The sequence below is a fragment of the Arachis hypogaea genome, chromosome 10, assembly GCF_003086295.3.
Source record: "Arachis hypogaea cultivar Tifrunner chromosome 10, arahy.Tifrunner.gnm2.J5K5, whole genome shotgun sequence".
Classification (NCBI taxonomy): domain Eukaryota; kingdom Viridiplantae; phylum Streptophyta; class Magnoliopsida; order Fabales; family Fabaceae; genus Arachis; species Arachis hypogaea.
Genome location: NC_092045.1, coordinates 3,872,832 through 3,893,105, shown reverse-complemented (window position 1 = coordinate 3,893,105; position 20,274 = coordinate 3,872,832). Strand labels below are relative to the sequence as shown.

The following is a 20,274-nucleotide window of genomic DNA, read 5'->3' as shown; positions in this document are numbered from 1 at the left end:
AATCCTCATGCGTAAACCAGGAGTTCAAGCTTCTGAAAGGTTGTGGGCCCCCACTTACCCTTGAAACTTTCACAATCGACGGACAGTGATCTGACAGTCCTCTTGGTCCACCTTTTAGTCGGATATCAGAAAATTTTTCAATCCACTCTATATTTACCAACACCCTATCAATCCAACTACAGATAGGCTCCTGAACCACGTGAACTTCGTGTCAAAGAGGTAAGTTCACCAACTATATATCTTAAACCACGTGAATTTCTATCATTAATGTACATTCTTTTAGAAGTTTAGTTTTATTTTTTATTTAATTTTATTTTTACTAAACAAATTTCTTCATCATCATCATCATCATCATTATTATTATTATTATTATTATTATTATTATTTTAGAGAAGCAGTAAAATTTTATGCACTCTCCTCCTTCATTGGTTGTAAATTGTATGTATATATATATAACTAAAGTTCAGATATTTTTTTTTGTGGACAACGAGGGTCAAAGACCCAAAGAAAAAACAGAAAAGAAAAATAATTAAGAGCCTGTAAGTCTAAAAGTTCCAAAACTATCCAAACTTAAAAAGCATAATAAATATCTAAAGGAGAAACATCATAAATATGCAAGCCAAAAAAATATCTTATCAATTCTGCGGTAGAAATTGAATCGTGCGCGCCTAATAATAATATCTGTCCATTTTCCTGACATTATTTATTTGTTTCGATATGTGCACGGGGAACATACGTCATGACCAACTGATGACTATAGTTAATACGCACATTTTTCCAGTGCTAAAAAAATTCAGACATCTGCTACGTTGAGTCGCACTGGATCTGCTGCTAGGAAAAATCATACTGGATATGACGTCATACATATCCGTTTCTGTCCAGAAAAGAAAAATTGTTAACAAATATCTATCAATTGTTTTGATATTCTCTAAAAATTAGACGTTAACTATTCTATCCGTTTTAAATTAACTATAATCATTAAGATAATTACTAAAATTTATTAACATTATAAATTTAAAGGAAAAAGGGCAAAATTCCTTTTATTTGTGATTACAAATTTTCATTATATGATTAAAATCTCAATTAATATTTTCTTTCTAATAAATGTTTAAAGGATATAATAGGTATAAATTAATTATGGGCTATCAAAATTGAAAAATGGAAATTAATTTAAAAGAAAAATAATGTTCCATCTGTTGAAAATTAAAGTTAACAAACGTATTTATAAAGATACCGCAAAAATAAACGTATTCATAAATAATTCCTTGACGCTATATCCACATACGTAAATGAAATGACGTTCTTTAATTTCTTCCACAGATACCATGTACAACAAGATAATGTTAGTTAGGGAGGATCCTTGCTATCATATGTTTTAAGAGTATAATATATACCATACTCTTTTAAAAAAAATTATACTTTTAATATATTAAATACATTAAAATGTAAAAAATAAGCTAAGAGTGATATACTTTTTCACATGTTGAATATATACTAATAGAATATTGTTTAGGATGGAGCTAATACTTTTCAATTTTTAAAATTATTTTATTTATTTTAAATTATATATCTTAAATTATAAATTTTAAATTTTTTTTAAAAAAATTATCTTAATATTGATTAACCAAAAGTTAATAGGTCCTGCTAGCGAGACAATAGATTATTTGTACAATGTGTACAATGGGCTATTGAGTTACAAATCAAACTCTTGACCTTTCGGATCTAGCGCTCTAATACCATGTCATGATACCACTCATTCCAAAAGTTTCAGCTAATAGGAAAAGGTAACACTAATGGTTATATCTTTAATACTCCATAAACATCCATTATACACATTATACAAATATTTCATTGGCTATCGTTCTTTTCCAAAATTAATTCCTATGCTTTCTCTTATCAACAATGATAGACAAAAAGCTGTAATCACGATGGGTTTAGATTTAGACATTACACATCTTCCAAATTTAATTTGGTATTACATATAGGATACATTTTAAGTGCACCGGAGAACACCGGTGTACCAGTTATTTTAACTATTGATTTTAATTAATATATATTATATATATTTTTTATAATTTAGATCAACGGTTAAAATAATTGGTGCACCGGTACTCCCGATGCATTTGAAATATTTCCTTACATATATATTGAAAGAGCCTAGCAGCGGAAACGACACAAATGTCCAACACAAGAACAATATGAAAGCACTCACAACACAATATGGCAGCAACTATAACAAGCAAATATAGCAAGTAAAGTAATAACAAGAACACACCAAGATTTTAACGTGGAAAACCCCCTCAATGTGAGAGGTAAAAACCACGGGTCGTCCAGACCAATGAAATAGCTCCACTATAATCAAATGAGGTACAAGAGAGTCTCAAACAAAGCACAAAAATGTGCATATAACCAGCCAAAACATCAAAGCACCAAAGCTCACAAATAAGAAGCAAGAAGATCAAATATACCCAAAAAACAGAGCTGATGTCGAAGCCAATTTCTCCCTCTGCAGACCTCCAATTAAAATCTCCACCGTTCAGAATGAAGAACAAGATGTGAAGAATCTACAGTCCAAATTTCACATTGATCCAACGGTGAAAGAATGAGAAACTGCCGTTCCAAAATTTCTGCTCTGTGTAAAAACGGGAAACCTAATTTCTCTCTTGCGAAACCAATTTCTCCTACTGCAAACCTCCAATCAACATCTCCACCGATCAGAATAAAGAACAAGATGATAGGAATATGCAGTTTAAATTTCAAGCCGATTCAACGGTGAACAACTGAGAAACTACCATTTGAAATTTGCTGCTTTGGACAAAAACGGGAATTCTGTTTTTCCCTTTCTTTCTCTCTTTTGTGGCTACTCTCTATCACTCTCAATAACCCTCAAAAACTGAATTAGGGTTGTGACACTAGGGTGCAAGAATACACCCCCAAAATGTTGGGCTTGGGCCTCACAAAGGAGAGAAAAAAACCCAACAAATCTCCCCCTTCTCGACTAGGTGGAGGCCCTCGCCATTCCGGCGATCAAACAACATGTTTCAAACTTTTCTCTTGACAATGCTTTTGTCATCATATCAGCACCATTGTCATCAGTGTGAACTTTCTCAAGTTCCAACAACTTGGAATCTAACACATCCCGTATCCAGTGATACCTAACATCAATATGTTTAGATCTTGGATGAAAAGTAGAATTCTTGGCAAGATGAATAGCACTTTGGCTATCACACAACAAGACATAACGGTCTTGCTTAAAACCAAGTGCTGCAAGAAACTTCTTCATCCACAACAACTCTTTACATGCTTCAGTTGCTGCAATAAACTCTGCCTCTGTGGTAGAAAGTGCAACACACTTTTGTAGCCTTGACTGCCATGAAATAGCTCCCCCTGCAAACTTGACCAAATAACCTGAAGTAGACTTTCGAGAATCAATATCTCCTGCCATGTCTGCATCAGTAAAGCCAACTAGCAAAGGTTTCTCACCACCAAAACTCAAACTCAAGTTAGTTGTACCTTTGAGATATCTCATAATCCATTTAACAGCATTCCAATATTCTTTACCTGGATTAGAGAGAAAATGACTCACAGTACCAACCGCATGAGTAATGTCTGGTCTAGTACACACCATAGCATACATCAAGCTTCCAACAGCTGAGGCATAAGGAATTTCATCCATTGCTTGTTTCTCCTCATCAGTGGTTGGACACTGCTTGGTACTCAACTTAAAATGAGGAGCAAAAGAACTAGCAACACATTTGGCATCATTCATGCCAAACCTTTGAAGTACCTTCTTTATGTACTTCTCCTGTGACAAATAAAGCTTCTTGGAATCTCTATAACGAGTAATAGTCATGCCCAAAATCCGTTTGGCAGGACCCAAGTCCTTCATAGCAAAGAACCTGCTCAACTGTTTCTTCAACTCATTAATCCTCAAAGCATTCTTGCCCACAATCAAAATATCATCCACATAAAGCAAAAGAATGATAAAATCATCATCAGAAAATTTTTGCACAAATACACAATGATCTGAAGTTGTCTTACGGTAACCATGCTTCCCCATAACAGATTCAAACTTCTTGTACCACTGTCTTGGAGCTTGCTTCAACCCATAAAGACTCTTCTTAAGCTTGCACACAAAATCTTCCTTTCCTTTAACAACAAAGCCCTCCGGTTGCTCCATGTAGATCTCCTTATCTAAATCACCATGAAGAAAAGCTGTCTTCACATCCATTTGCTCAATCTCCAAATCAAGAGATGCTGCTAATCCAAGCACAGCACGAATGGATGACATCCTCACAACAAGAGAAAAGATCTCCTCATAATCAACACATTTTCTCTGGCTAAAACCTCTAACAACCAATCTAGCCTTATACCGAGGCATAGAATTGTGTTCTTCATTCTTGATTCTGAATACCCATTTGTTCTTCAAAACTCGCATACCATTCGGTAGCTTCACCAACTCATAGGTATCATTCTCAAGCAAGGACTTCATTTCTTCTTGCATAGCTTTAAGCCATTGAGCTTTGCTTTCATCTTCAACAGCCTCTCCAAAGCATTCAGGTTCTCCCCCATCAGTCAACAAAACAAACTCATGTGGAGAATACCTTGATGAAGGCTTCCTCTCTCTTGTAGACCTTCTGAGTGCATTTGCAGGAATTTCCAAAGCTGGTTCTTCATCTTGATCATCATCACCAACTTCATCAAGTATCGGATCAACTGTTCCATCTTCACCTGCACTTGTATCATGCTCATTATTTTGAGCTTCAACTCTACCATCTTCTACCATAGGCATAGAGGGAGTAATATCCAGCTCAGAAAAATCATCACTAGGCTGAACCATTGGCTTCTCTGCATGATCAACATCCTTCAATGTTTGGTCTTCAACAAAGACAACATCTCTACTTCGAATCACCTTCTTGTTAACAGGATCATAAAACCTGTAACCAAACTCATCCATGTCATAGCCAATAAAAATACACTGCCTAGTCTTTACATCAAGTTTAGATCTCTCATCTTTAGGAATATGAACAAAAGCTTTACATCCAAAGACTCTTAAATGATCATAAGAAACATCATTACCTGACCATACCTTCTCTGGCACTTCAAATTTCAAGGGAACACATGGTGTCCGGTTCAAGACATGAACAACAGTGCTCAAAGCTTCACCCCAAAAGGATTTTGCCAATCCAGATTGTGACAACAAGCACCTAACTCTTTCAACCAGTGTTCTGTTCATCCTTTCAGCCAAGCCATTCAACTGAGGAGTCTTTGGAGGAGTCTTCTGATGTCTTATACCATGCTCTTTACAATAAGCATCAAATGGACCTGAGTACTCACCGCCATTGTCAGTACGAATGCATTTCAACTTCTTCCCAGTTTCTCTTTCAACAGAAGCTTGAAATTGCTTGCACACATTCAAAACTTGATCTTTGGTCTTCAAAGTGTAAACCCATAATTTCCTGGAATGATCATCAATAAAGGTTACAAAATAGATAGACCCTCCAAGTGTTCTTGTCTTCATCGGCCCACATACATCAGAATGCACCAAATCAAGTATCTCCGGCTTCCTTGAAGGTGGATGGCTCTTAAAAGAGACCCTGTTTTGTTTTCCAGCAAAACAATGATTGCACTTTTGCAAAGCAACCTTACAACCAGATAAAAGATTCCTCTTGGATAACATATTCATACCCTTCTCACTCATATGACATAATCTCTTATGCCATAAATCAGTTTCATCAACAAACTCAGCAGCATTAACAACATCTTTCACAATCTTTGCTTGAGTTAAATAAAGAGTAGAGTGTCTTGTACCTCTAGCAACAACCATGGAACCCTTGGTGAGCTTCCAGCTATCACGAGAAAATGAGCTATCCAAGTCTTCATCACACAACTTATCAACAGAAAGTAAGTTCAACCGAATATCCGGAACATGCTTCACACGCTTCAAAGTCAACTTGGTACCGTTGGAGGTTTCTAAACAAACCTGTCCAACACCAGCACATTTTGCAACACCTTGATGAGCCATTTTCACATCACCAAAATCACCAGGAGTATAAGATGTAAACAAATCCCTCCTAGATGTAACATGAATAGAAGCACCACTATCAATCACCCAACTAGTGCTATTATCAACAAGGTTAACAGATTCAAACTCCTCAACAACAAGAAAATCATCATGAGTTACATTAACCTTGTCTTCCTTGTTACCATCATCTTTATTTGTGCTCTTGTCTTTACTTGCCTTGGCTTTCTCCTTCTTTAGCTGCCAACAAAATCTCTTCACATGTCCCTTTTGACCACAATGATGACACTCAATATTCTTATACTTTCCTCGAGACTTGCTTCTGCTTTGATCTCTACCTTTAGGACCTCGACTTTTGCTTCTCCCCCTAGACTCAGAAACAAGAACATCTGAATGTGTAGTCGATGTACCTTGTGACTTTCTTCTCATCTCTTCATTCAAAACACTACTCTTGGCAAGATCCATAGAGATTACACCAACAGGAGCAGAATTGGACAATGACATTCTGAGAATTTCCCACGAGTCTGGTAAGGAGCCAAGAAGTAACAATCCTTGAACCTCTTCATCAAACTTGATGCCCATGGAAGATAACTGATTCATAATTCCTTGGAAATTATTCAAGTGATCTGTCATTGATGTCCCATCTGTATACTTCAAAGCCAACAACTGCTTGATCAAAAACATCTTGTTATTCCCAGTTTTCCGAGCATACAACTGTTCAAGCTTAATCCAAAGGTTCCGAGCATGTGTCTCTCCAATAATATAGTTCAACACATTATCGTCAACCCACTGCCTAATATATCCACAGACTTGTCTATGCAACAAAGTCTAATCATCATCAGACTTATCATTAGGCTTCTCTGTACCAAAAACTGGTTGATGAAAATTTTTGACATAAAGCAAATCTTCCATCTTTGACTTCCACAAATCATAATTAGGACCATTAAGAGTGATCATCCTACTAGTATTAGTATTAGCTTCCATTGTTCACAGAATCACAAGCCCAGAAAAATACCAACAAGCTCTGATACCAGTATGAAAGAGCCTAGCAGCGGAAACGACACAAATGTCCAACACAAGAACAATATGGAAGCACTCACAACACAATATGGCAGCAACTATAACAAGCAAATATAGCAAGTAAAGTAATAACAAGAACACACCAAGATTTTAACGTGGAAAACCCCCTCAATGTGAGAGGTAAAAACCACGGGTCGTCCACACCAATGAAATAGCTCCACTATAATCAAATGAGGTACAAGAGAGTCTCAAACAAAGCACAAAAATGTGCATATAACCAATCAAAACATCAAAGCACCAAAGCTCACAAATAAAAAGCAAGAAGATCAAATATACCCAAAAAAACAGAGCTAATGTCGAAGCCAATTTCTCTCTCTGCAGACCTCCAATTAAAATCTTCACCGTTCAGAATGAAGAACAAGATGATAGGAATATGCAGTTTAAATTTCAAGCCGATCCAACGGTAAACAACTGAGAAACTGCCATTTGAAATTTGCTGCTTTGGACAAAAATGGGAATTCTGTTTTTCCCTTTCTTTCTCTCTTTTGTGGCTACTCTCTATCACTCTCAATAACCCTCAAAAACTGAATTAGGATTGTGACACTAGGGTGCAAGAATACACCCCCAAAATATTGGGCTTGGGCCTCACAAAAGAGAGAAAAAAACCCAACAAATATCTATATATTAATATACAGTAATTTGTAGCAAATTGTCTTATAAATAAATAATTAGTTATTTTCTTTAACATATTATTCAATTATAAAAGTTTCAAGTTTTGTCTATCAGTTCATGATTACAATATGTTAGTGGAGGTATGTAGGGTCGCAATGATGGAATGTAGGAGAGAAAGGAAAGTGGTTATAGGGTCCTTTAAATACCTGCATGAATCATGTTATTATTCAAATCCAATCCCTACCATCATAACCAATTGTGTGCCATGGCCCTCCATTATTCAAAATGGTGTTTCCCAACATCTTTCAAAAAGCCTCATTATGTTGCAACAAAGGCACATCTTTCTCATGCTAACCAATGGAACATTCTTCAGCAAAACCAAAGAACTGTTTTTCAGGATGATATAAGCATTAATCATGCACAGAAACTGATGGAACTGAAGCATGCACTACTTAGTGAAAATAATAATTCACTGCAAGGAATGCAAATGATTGATGCAATGCAGCGTCTAAATGTTGATTACCACTTTCAAGAGGAAATTCATTCATTCTTACAGAGGGACTATGTCGTCATTTCCACCACTTTTGGTCATGGGGGTGCCTTTGCCCACCATCATCTTCATCACCTTGCTCTCTCCTTTCGTCTCTTCAGACAACAAGGTCACTTTGTGCCTCCAGGTATGCTAATTATTCATCTTTTTTCTTCAAATGTTTTCTTAACATTTATCTTATTTATTAATAATACATTTAATTTTACGTAAAATTAATAGTTAGAAATTAACGTAAGATAATTTAATTAAAAAAATCAAATTATATATTTAATAAAAAAAAGTCCGGAAGGCATACTTTTATTAAAATGTAGTCAACATTTAATCATTAAAAGAAAAAACGAGTAAGATCATCTCCAATAAAGAATTCATCTCCGTTCTTGTTTATGACTCACCTATTATAAAAGGTAATTCCACATCAACTTTTGCGTCATAAATTATAAATAGAAACTCAAAATATCTCTCTCTTCTCCATTAGGAGAAACTAACTTTAGTCCTTATTGTGGTCTTACTTAATTAATTAATTAAAATACTTAAAATAAATATAATTAATTTTTTTTAATAATATAATTTAAAAATAATTCACTATTAAAAAATATTAATAAAAAATAATTATTAATAAATTAAATATAATTTAATTATTTAATATAATTTTTTAAATAACTAAATCGTATTTAATTTATAAATAATTATAATATTTAATTATATGCGTAAAGTTAAATAAGTTGGTATATAATAAGATAAAGACCAGTCATTTATTGATAACATATTATGCTTAATTTAAGTGCCACATGTTAGAATATCATTGATTAAAATAAAAATAAACTAAATCTCTCTGATCAAGGCTTTGCTTGCTTTGAAAAATGTGCTGAAATTCATGTTTATATTGTTCTAACGGTTAGTCTTCATTTTTTGTCAGACAAACTGTAAACGGGTCTCGTAAACGGATCTTTCATTTATTTACCGTTGGAGATGCTCTAATCCTACATCATTAGATATCATCTCACATCATTAAAAATATTAATAATGATTAATTGATAACTACACATCACAAATTCTACTAATCTGTTAGCAATTCTCATTTAATAATTCTCAATTATTAATTTTACATAAAAATAACTAAAAATAACTGTATATAAATTTTTATCATATTTATCTTTTTCAAAAAATTTGTTATATATGTATACGTATGCATATATGATTTATTTATAGATAATTATTCACATTAAGTTGTTTAATTTTCATACAACTTCATATACGTGTGTCCAATAATTTGAGAATAGTTAAATTTAATTAAACATATTCAATTATTTAATAGTTCTTAATTATCCTTTTTCTATAAGGATAACTTCGCATGATCACTCCTCTTATTTGTACTTTATTTGATCATGATCAATGGAAATTAAACATCCGCAGAGGTGTTTGAAAAGTTCAGAGACAAGGAAGGAAAATTCAGGCAAGAACTATTAGTAGGAGGAGGAGGAGACATCGTGAAGGGAATGATGGAATTATATGAAGCCTCACAAATAAGCATAAAGGGAGAAGACATGCTAGATGAAGCTGGAGAATTCAGTTGCAAGTTCTTGAAGGAAAGGTTGGCTTACCTTGACAATGATGATGATGAAGCCAAGTTTGTGAGGAGCACTATTGAAAACCCTTTCCACAAAAGCTTGCCAATGTTCACTGCCAGAGATTTCTTAAGAAATTTTCATGGTGGCATGAATAATAATAATAATGAATGGTTTGGTTCCTTAAAAGCACTTGCAAAGATGGATTTCACTTTGTTGCAACGCTTACACCAGCAGGAAATCATTCAAATCTCTAAGTAAGTGTGCTAGTTTGATTATTTTGGAATGTTCGTTATTTTTATGATTATTAAAAATAAATATATAATCTTAAGGTGGAAACTCAGATTCAGTAGATTTCTCGTAAAGTTGATAAATGAGAGCCATTAGATGATTTAATTGATTTGACTAAATTTTCATCTAACGACTCTTAGCTATCAATTTCACCTAAAGTCGACTGGACCTGATTTTCACCTAATCTTAAATATTCATAATAAAATAAAAATATAATATTCTTTTTCATGTACAGATGGTGGACAAAACTTGGTTTACCCAATGAGTTACAGTATGCAAGAAATCAACCATTGAAATGGTACATTTGGTCGTTGGCATGCCTCTCAGATCCTAATTTCTCAGAAGAGAGGATTGATCTAACTAAATCAATCTCTTTCATATACATAATAGATGACATTTTCGATGTGTATGGGACTTTAGATGAACTCACTCTTTTCACTGATGTTGTTTCTAGGTACATATGTTTCACTAATTACATATATATATTATTGAAAGATAACTATGAAACCAAAAATTATGGTTTGGTTAATTTATTGCTTAATATATAATAATGCAGATGGGATGTTACAGTTGCTGATGAGTTACCAGATTACATGAGAATATGCTTTAGGGTCCTCTATGATCTTACTAATGAAATCAGCTTCAAGATCTACCAAAAACATGGATGGGATGCCAACAATTTTCTTAGAAACGCAGTAAAATTAATTTCTTTTTTTACTTTATCCTTTATTATATTATTTTCTCTTCTATTAATATATAATAGTTATATCTGTAACACATTTTTAAAATATTTTTTTAAAGATTAATAAAAATTAAATTTTAAACTTTTAAATTATAAAAGTTCTAAGATCATATTATAAAATAAATTCTTTTAAAGTTGATAAAAAAAACACACACATGAATTGTTGTATCTACATCATTATTATTTATCATTATCACGTTTTTTTATATATATTCTCTTGAAATTGACGGTACATGTTGACAAACCAGGTGTACCATGCATCCATCACCAATCTTTTAAATGCGTAGAAGAAAATAAAAAGTGACATATAAATAGAACAAAGTATATATTGTACGTTTAAAAGAAATTAGAAATAACAAAAAAATATGTTATTATTATTATTATTACAGAATGTGGACTTAAGGGATTATATATATATCCAATAATTTTTGGTGCAGTGGAAGAGATTGTGCAAAGCCTTCTTAGTTGAAGCAAAATGGTTTGCTTCAGGGAAGAGTCCAAGTTCTGAAGAGTACTTGAAAAATGGAATAATAAGCTGTGGGGTGCATATTGTGCTGGTTCACATTTTCTTTATGTTGGGTGAAGGATTGAGCAGTGAAAATGTTAAAATCATAGACGGAATCCCAGATATAATTTCTTCTTCGGCAACTATTCTTCGGCTTTGGGATGATTTGGGAAATGCTGAGGTAGGTACAGATATTTTTTGTAATAACGCCACATATATATATAATAATTAATTTGGCAAGCAATCGTATACACATACAGTCACTACTTTATAGCCACAAAAAATTCTTCATCCAAGAAAAATTATATTCATATATACAATCTGTGAAGAAAAAAAAAATCCGGCACGAGTAAGGTTTAGTTTGGGTAATCAGTCTAATTAAACTCTTTTTAAAAAAATAGTTTAAATAATAAATATTTATATTAAAAATAATTTATAAATAAATTATTTTATATTTGACTTTTAATTCTAAAAATACTTATTTTAAAAGAAATGTGACAAAAAAATTTTATTATAAAAGAAATTATTTTTTTAATTTTTTTATAAATATTTAAATAATTTTTTAAAAAATTATAATTTAATTTTAAAAATTATACTAAATATTAATACTACTATTTTTATATAAGTAAAAAATTTAAAAAAATAACTTTAAAGCTTCCCAAGCGTGCCACAAATAACTATCGCACAATATAGAGTAATTTTTCAAAAAGTATTAATGTATCATAATTACTAAATCTAATTAAATGTAGAAAGACAAGTATATACTGATTAAATCAACATCCAAGAAGCGCTTAATATGTATGAAGCATGAAATATATATATATATATATATATATATATATATATATATATATAAAAGAAAAATATAGAAAATGAACTTTTTTTAATTGGTTAATATAATCAATTTTTTATTGTAAAATTATTTTTTTAAAAATTTAGAGTTTAAAATTAGAATTTAGATTTTAAAATTTAAATTTAAAATTTATATTAAAAATAATTTAAAAAAATTGACTAATTTTAGTTGAAAAAATTTGCTCTCTAATTAATTAAATTCAAAAAGAAAAAGAAAGAAGAAAAAAATGTCAGATACCCATATTTATTTATGAGTAGTACTAGGCTTAATTAAGTTGAGTGTTTTGATATTTGATTTGTGAAGGATGAGAATCAAGAGGGCAATGATGGGTCATACGTGGATTGTTTATTGATGGAACAGAAAGGGTTGGCAAGGAAAGAAGCAAGAGAGGAAGTTATGAATATGATCAATGATGCATGGAAGAGGCTCAACCAAGAGTGCTTCTTTGAGAACACATTCCCTAAGCCATTCACTAAGGCCTCTCTCAATCTTGCAAGGATGGTTCCTTTGATGTATACTTATGACAACCACCACTCCCTTCCCATGCTTGAGCCTCAAGTCAAGTCTTTGCTTTATGACAATTCTCTTTTTCTTTAATTCATATAATTCAACCAAAATATTTTTTACAAAATAGAAAACTAGACCAAAGCACCCAAAGTTATTTTATTTTGTATTAAGTTTATTATTTTACATTCTTTAATTACTACTAGAATAATTTGATATCCTTAGATGTATTAAGTATGTAATTATAATTAAATATTTTATGCATAAAATTAAGAATGTTAAATTAAAACAAATAAAATAATTTTAGATTATTATCTTCTTAATTATTGATAATACAATATTGTCAATAATAATGATGATTAATGAGAGCTGACTTAGGTTATTTTCATAACTCAAGAGTTGTATAAAAACTCTAATTGCTTGAATTCAATAAAACGTATATAATCGTTTTCAAAATAAAATAAAACATATATAATCGAGAGAGATAAAACATGTTAAGTTGATATGATGCATCTTAGCTTGCTACCTTTGTTATTATACACATGATTCAGAAACCCGACATATTTACATACTTGAAGTAGTTGCTATTGTATTCGACAACCAGTGTAATAATAATAATAGGCTAAGAAGGTTTTTCTTTTTATTGTTATTGTTTTTAATTAATACTAAGAAAAGAACAAAGTAATTGCATTGAGACTTAGGGCTTGTTTGGGTGAGCTTTTAAGAAAAGATATTTTTTTGAGTTATCTTTTTTTAAATGATTTTATGAAAAAGTAAAAGTAATTTTATATTTGAGTATCTCATGTAAAAAGATAATTTTATCTATCAATTATGTTTGAGTATAACAATATAAAAATACTTTTTTGTTTATTTATTATATGAAAAACATCTTTTTTTTAAAAAAAAATCTTTTAAAAAAAATATAAACTATAACTTTTTAAAAAAGATATTTTTTATTTTTTTAATATTTTTATTTCACTACTAAAAATTTGTCAAATACATTAAAAAATAAAAAAAATTATTTATTTATTTATTTTTATCAAAATAATGGTACCAAACAAACACTTAAACTTAAGTGATACATGTGGTCCCTTGGCATGGAATATGTAATTTTCCGCGAATGAAAATTCATAAGATCAGATACTCCTCTTGATCCATATGCCATCATAGGTAGGATGCAAAATTTATTTATTTTCTTGTGGTCCTTTCTTATTCAACTTGGGGGTAAGCTTGATATTGTAAATATTTTTTAAAAGTTGTCTATTTTATTTTATTTTATCTTATTTTTTAAAAACATTTTTCTAGGATTTTAGCTGTTATATTCGGTTAAATAAAAATTATTCTTAACGATTACACTTTATAATAATAAATAATAATAGATAAAATTACTTCTAAAATTTAAAATGACTATAATAGATATAAATATATAAAAAATATTTAACATATATATTGGTAGATTATATTTTTAAAATTTTGAACGTAACAAACTATAGCTTTAAAATATATTTTCATGGATATACTTTTAAAATTGGTAAGGATAGCAGATAAATAAAACATAAAGTATTCAATCATCATGTTTTCTGAATATATATATAGTTTGTTAGGTGTCGGCTTCAAAATAAAAATAAATCCAAACATGAAAACACCTTTTAAAATAACTATATATTACTATATATACACGCACAAATCATTAAAAAATGTGAGATATAAATAATGGGTTAATGTTCAAATTAGTCCCCAAAAAAATTTTTAACCAAATTAGTCTTCGAAAAATTTGACATCAATTACGTTTGTCTTTTTGTTTATGGGTTCACAAATTTCGTTAACGGCAGTACACGTGGACCGTTAAGTGACACCTAGATTCATCCAAAACGACGTCGTATAGCAAAAATCCCTATTACTGAAGTAACTCTCTCATTCCCCTTCTCCCTTTCACTTTCACTTACACTTTTTTTTCCCTTTCACCCAAAACCAACGAAGAGTCACCGAAACAGAGTGACAAGAAGCAGCTACTCTGATTACCCGTGGAAGCGATAACCAGCGACGCCATTCGCATTGCGATTGGTCCTCCTCGTCACAATCTGAAGGCCACCAGTCTTCTGCGGTGGCAGGTGCTATCTCTGGTGAGAGGTAAGTTCTCTTGCATGACGAGTTTCTTCTCTACTTCTTTTTCCTTTTTTTTTTATATGAATGTGTGGTATCATATTTGATGATTTTGAATATTGGTTGATTTTGGGTTAGGACTTTTGTGATGGGGGTAGTTGCTGCCAGGATTTTTTAATGGTTCAGACATTGTGTATGTTGAAAAAATGTGGATGCTCTCTGTTTTGATATGGCCGAATGCAATGTGTGTGGATAAATTAAATTTTTTGTTTTGTTTAGTTCATGTAAAAGACAGGGTTTGATTTTTTGCGGTGTTCGTTTTAGATGAAAGTAGTGATTGAAATTTTATTGATGAAACATAAATAAATTGTACTAAAAAATAAAAATAAAACAGAGTGCACTCTCTTGATTCACTATTGCTATTTTTAATTTGTAGATGAAAAATCATCCAATGACATTTGTTTTCCATCATGGTGGAAAGTTTAAAAATGATGAAGGTGGATCAAAAATTTATGAACCAGACAATACAAAAGTGTTAGCGGGAGTTGAAGGGGATACGCTAGATGTTTTCTTTATAAAGGGATATTATAAGGACTTAGGATATTCAGAGGTGGACGGTTGTTGCTGGAAAGTACCCAAAATGTCGCTTGAAGTTGGGTTGAGGAAGTTAGAAGTAGATGCTGATTTGTTGGAAATGGTGAAGGATTGTAGAAGGAATCACAATTCAATCAATATTTATTTTGTGCATAGAGTCTCAGAGCCATACATGGTGGAGTGTATGAGTGAGGATGATGATGAGTTAGTTATATTAGAGAACCAGAGCACCTATAAACTCAAGGCCACAAATACTTTCCAGTTGAATAAGAGATACTATTTAAGGCCCAAATCATAGCCATTGTCCTAACCCAAACCACAGCCCATGTCTACGCCCAATAATACACCACCATAGCCCAAATCCCAGCCCAAATTCCAACCCAAATCACAGGTCATGTCTCAGCCCAAATCACAGCCTGAAACACAATTTGTTCTGTACAACCAGCCCCTGAAATCCTCATCTCAGCCATCAAAGTCATCTACCCAACCCTTAAAAGCTCAGTCCCAACTATTGAAGACTCACAGCTAACCCTCAAAATCTCAGCCTATCAAGAAGCATGTTGTTGGAGATAAAAAGAAAGAACCAGTGAAGGGAACCAATGTGACAAGGAGTGGTAGAGTTGTTACCCCAACTCCACTTCAGGAGGATAGTGACTCTCATGATTCGTACGAGAGTACCGAAGATAGTCTGTATAAGCTTCCAAAGATCTTGGGAGATGGATATGAGAGTTCTGGTGATAGTGATAGTGATAGTGGGGTTGTTGCATGTAAGAATTCAAGTTCAAAGAAATATGGAAACAAGGAGAAGTCTAGGCCTGCATCTCACAAGATCACTGAAAAGGCAATTGATACGGATGACTCTAGTTATGAGGATATTGAAGATGATGAGATATCGGATTCAGGTGACATGCAATTTACTTTGTTATATTATTTATAGTGTTGTGTTAGAAACTTTATTTATGAAACTTTATTTATGAAACTCTATAGTGGTGTGTTGTGTTACTTTGTAAATACTGTTTGTTATCAATTTTTCAGAATCAGAAAGAGGTGTAGATTCTAACAGTGAATCTGATTGTGGATCCTGGCATTCAGAAGATATGAATCAAGCATTGGATTCTGATGAGGAGGACTGTGCAGTTTATCCACCGTATAACGAGTTATGCGGAGAGAAAATCAAGTACATATATACACATCATAGCATAACAAAATAACCCTGTAACCACTCCACTTCAAGGGTCCAAATGCCTAACGAGATGCCTCTCGACCTGCATCTAAAAAACAACAACATAGTATGGAATGAGAACCGGAGGTTCTCAGTATGGTAAAGGTGCCACACACATAATATATAAGGTCCTGGGAATGCCAGAGACAATCCTAGAACGCCGACACTCAGATTATAGAGCTTAAAGTATTAAACAGAAGCCATAAAAGGTGGTTTTCTAAAAATATTTAATCCTAACTTAACTTAACCTTAAATTTAAGTCCCATACTGCCATTCCTCCATAACTCCAGCTCCTTCATGCATTTTTACAGACAAATAGACAGATAAGGCAAACACAAGAAGGTTACAGTTATTACAGGTAACAAATACACATTTAGCATGATAAGTACATATAGGCACACCCAATTAAAGCACAAGCAAGTAATTCAAGTAATAGGCGTATGATGCATGCCTGTCCTATGGCTGATGAGGCTCATCTGTCGGTTATCCAGCCAACCCGACAAGTTTGAATTGTCCTTAGACTGTCCCCCGACGTGCATCCCCAAGAGTCTGTGCATAGCTTTTTCTCAAATAATCAATATTGCTCAATGGGTGTAACATTCTCGGGAATTTATATAGTGCCCGGTCACACTTACGTCGTAGGGTCAACAGAGTATCGAGTTTTCAACCTGGTACACGTGGTGGCAAGCCACGGCACTTGATCCAGGGAATCTCGTATCTCAGATTATTCAAATTCATAAGCCATATAAATAATTCAATTATAATTCATCAACATCCACATCATTCTCAATCGCATCTCATTCATCATTATACGTCAATCATATTCAATCCTTATCCTTCATTATCACACCTCCCATTCCGTCCATCAATAGTTCCAATTCAAAACATAGTTAATTCTTTTCTAAATGAATCAAACTTAAAATATGCTCATTTTCTTAATAACTCTAAATCAAACCATATAACTTTTGAATCTAAATATTTTTAAATAATCATATAAACAAAATCTCTAATTTTTATAAAATTTCGACAGCATCTCCTCTAAAACTTGGACTTTGCCACCCTTTCTGGGTCCAAACCTGCTTTCTTTTCAATTCAACATACCCTTCCTCATCATCATAATAGTCACCACAATAAATCTACCTTAGATCAACAATTATACTGATACAATATTCAAATTCAACAACCAAAATTCAACTAAGGACCATAGTTCACTAATCCTAGACTTCTAACACAAAATACCTCATTATCACAACAACCTCCACAATAGTTATACCTCAAATCAATAATTTACCAAATCATTAGTTAATCAACAAGCACCAAACCAACCATGTTCATCAACAATAACATTCAACCATAATTCTCTCCAAATTAACATAGCAACATTCACCATCCAAAATTAATAACTAATTATCCAATAAACTTCAACCAAATATATTCATCGACAAATTACTAAACATTAAACATACACCTTCATTACAACTTATCCTATGGTCATCTAGCCTAAGTTTTCACAGAATATTATATATTAAATGCAAGAAACATAAACCATACCTTGGCCGATTTCCATGTAACGACCAAAGCTATTTATTCAAAACCAAGGAAGCCCCTCAAAACTCAACTAATCTGCTTCCTCCAAGTTTCAGTATTCACAATTTCAAGCTCCAATTATTTATTCACAACCTAATACACATTCATAACACATGTATATCCAATTTAATACTCAAAGCTCAAATTCAATGAAAATAAAATAGAATTATCGTATCCTCACCTTACCCAAGCTTCACATAAGCAAGAGCGAACGTTTTCCTCAAGCTAATTGGATCCTAAAACATCATAAATCAAAAAAATTCAACCTTCCCATAAAAAATTCGAAAATTGGGGGAAAAGAGGGCTGAGAGTGATTAAATAATTTACCAGTGAAATTGTTCCAGTAGAAATGTAGAGCTCGACGCGGTGGACGCATGGCCGCAAATGGTGCGGCAATCGGAGCTCAGACGGAGAAGTTATGGGATTTGGAAAATAACGTAAGGGTTTCGGTGAAGTTTTCGTTCTTCCCTCCCATGGAAGCTGAAAGCTTCGTTTCTGTTGGAATGAAGGGGACGAAGGGCTTGGGGTCACTTAAAAGGGCTGGTCCGGTTGGACCGACATCCCAGTTTGGGTCCGATTCAACCGGTTCGGTCCTTTCGGTCCAATTTTGGACCGTTTTTCTCGAAATTAGTGTCAAAATTCTCGTTTCGATGAGTTTTACCCTAATTTAATATAATATTCATATTTTTAATCCTCCTTATTAAAAACTAATTTATTGACTAATTATCTACGAATTTAACCGGGGTTTACACATTATTACTAGGACAAACATGAAAAAAAACAACATCTTCACTACTCTGACTTCAGCTTCCAAACTACCCATTCTCCAACCTAGTTTCACTTTCCAATCTTCATAATCACTTTCAACTTCAAACTCTATTTCTGCCCACCTTTTGCAACTTCAAAAATTTCATATTCATTATCATCTACCCAATTAAAGTAGTTACAATGGCTGCTTTCTGCACATGTGAAGTGAAAAAATTGAATCTCATATTAATGGTGAAAGGGGGGTTCAAGAAACTATGGTTTATACTAATTTAAACTCATCGGATATCTTGGACAAGTGTGAAACAATCTTCCTGGATTTTATGGTGTTCCAAATTTCTTGATCACAGTTTTCAGCCCACAGAAATAGGTTCTGTCCATCTTCATCCTCCTTTTTCGCATGGAGGAGCTAGAGCCGAAGCTACCAACCGATCGCGGTGATAGCCCAGCACTTTGTCCTCCACCGGTCTGCATCCTAGCTTCTAAACTTGGGTGATGTCTTTGTACCACTGCAACACCACTCCTTAATGTTTTCGTTCAATTTGGGGGTTAGGGTTTATAAAATGGGAATAGAGATTATTTTGACATTATAAAGAGAACATATCTTGTCAGCTTCCAACTGGGTACGTACACACCTGTTAACATACCTGTCACTTAATGGTCCACGTGTACTGCCGTTAACAGAATCTATGAACCCATAAACAGAAGGACAAACGTGATCGATGTCAAATCTTTCGAAGATTAATTTGATTAAAAAAATTTTTGGAGACAAAATTGACGATCGTGCAATCTTTTGAAAACCAATTTGAACACTAACCCTATAAACAATTTGCGAGTTGTGAGAATTGAATGTTAGGAAATTATCAAAAATTTTATTTTTAATTATTAATTAATTATTAATATTTAAAAATGTAAAATAAAATATATTATTAAATTATTTAATTAAAAATATTGAATTACTAATTAAAAATAATAATTAATAATAATAAATTTTGATAATTTTTTAATAGTTTTTAATTAATCGTGTTGTTTATGCAGAGAAGTTTATTAGATCCACATTCGAAGATATATTGGAGGAAAATGTGGCTGTGTCATGCGTGATGCATGAGGATGATGATGGATAGTGATTTCACTCAAAATTTGAAACATATAATTGGGAAAAAGTTCGTTACTATATATATATATATATATATATATATATATATATATACATGTCACTACTATGTTCAATTTCAGAAAACAATTGAGATTACGTGGATCTATCGCTTGAAATTATGTA

General features: G+C 32.5%; 1 protein-coding gene and 1 long non-coding RNA gene across 3 annotated transcripts; one reads left to right on the top strand and one right to left on the bottom strand.

The window, feature by feature from the left end:
• Positions 1-425: 425 nt before the first annotated feature.
• Positions 426-18,735, bottom strand: LOC140175449 (uncharacterized). 2 transcript variants are annotated; one of them, XR_011866254.1, is made up of 4 exons: positions 18,558-18,735; positions 18,412-18,466; positions 18,195-18,323; positions 426-874 (listed from the first exon to the last, which is right to left on the bottom strand). It is a non-coding gene; the product is annotated as an uncharacterized lncRNA (long non-coding RNA). The 2 variants fall into 2 exon arrangements; XR_011866253.1 differs by lacking the exon at positions 426-874 and adding an exon at positions 16,483-16,692.
• Positions 7,873-12,942, top strand: LOC112714726 ((3S,6E)-nerolidol synthase 1). The gene is made up of 6 exons (XM_025766383.3): positions 7,873-8,391; positions 9,678-10,086; positions 10,356-10,574; positions 10,677-10,815; positions 11,300-11,548; positions 12,524-12,942. Exons 1-6 carry the CDS (start codon positions 7,932-7,934, stop codon positions 12,815-12,817), a joined length of 1,770 nt encoding a protein of 589 aa, XP_025622168.2. The 5' UTR covers positions 7,873-7,931; the 3' UTR covers positions 12,818-12,942.
• Positions 18,736-20,274: the final 1,539 nt, after the last annotated feature.

Bases quoted from the DNA above. Each gene is read 5' to 3' on its own strand.
- LOC112714726 (XM_025766383.3), top strand. From the start codon at position 7,932: ATGTTATTATTCAAATCCAATCCCTACCATCATAACCAATTGTGTGCC. The intron at 8,392-9,677 runs GTATGCTAATTA...AAACATCCGCAG, and splicing joins AGGTCACTTTGTGCCTCCAG to AGGTGTTTGAAAAGTTCAGA. The intron at 11,549-12,523 runs GTAGGTACAGAT...TGATTTGTGAAG, and splicing joins ATGATTTGGGAAATGCTGAG to GATGAGAATCAAGAGGGCAA.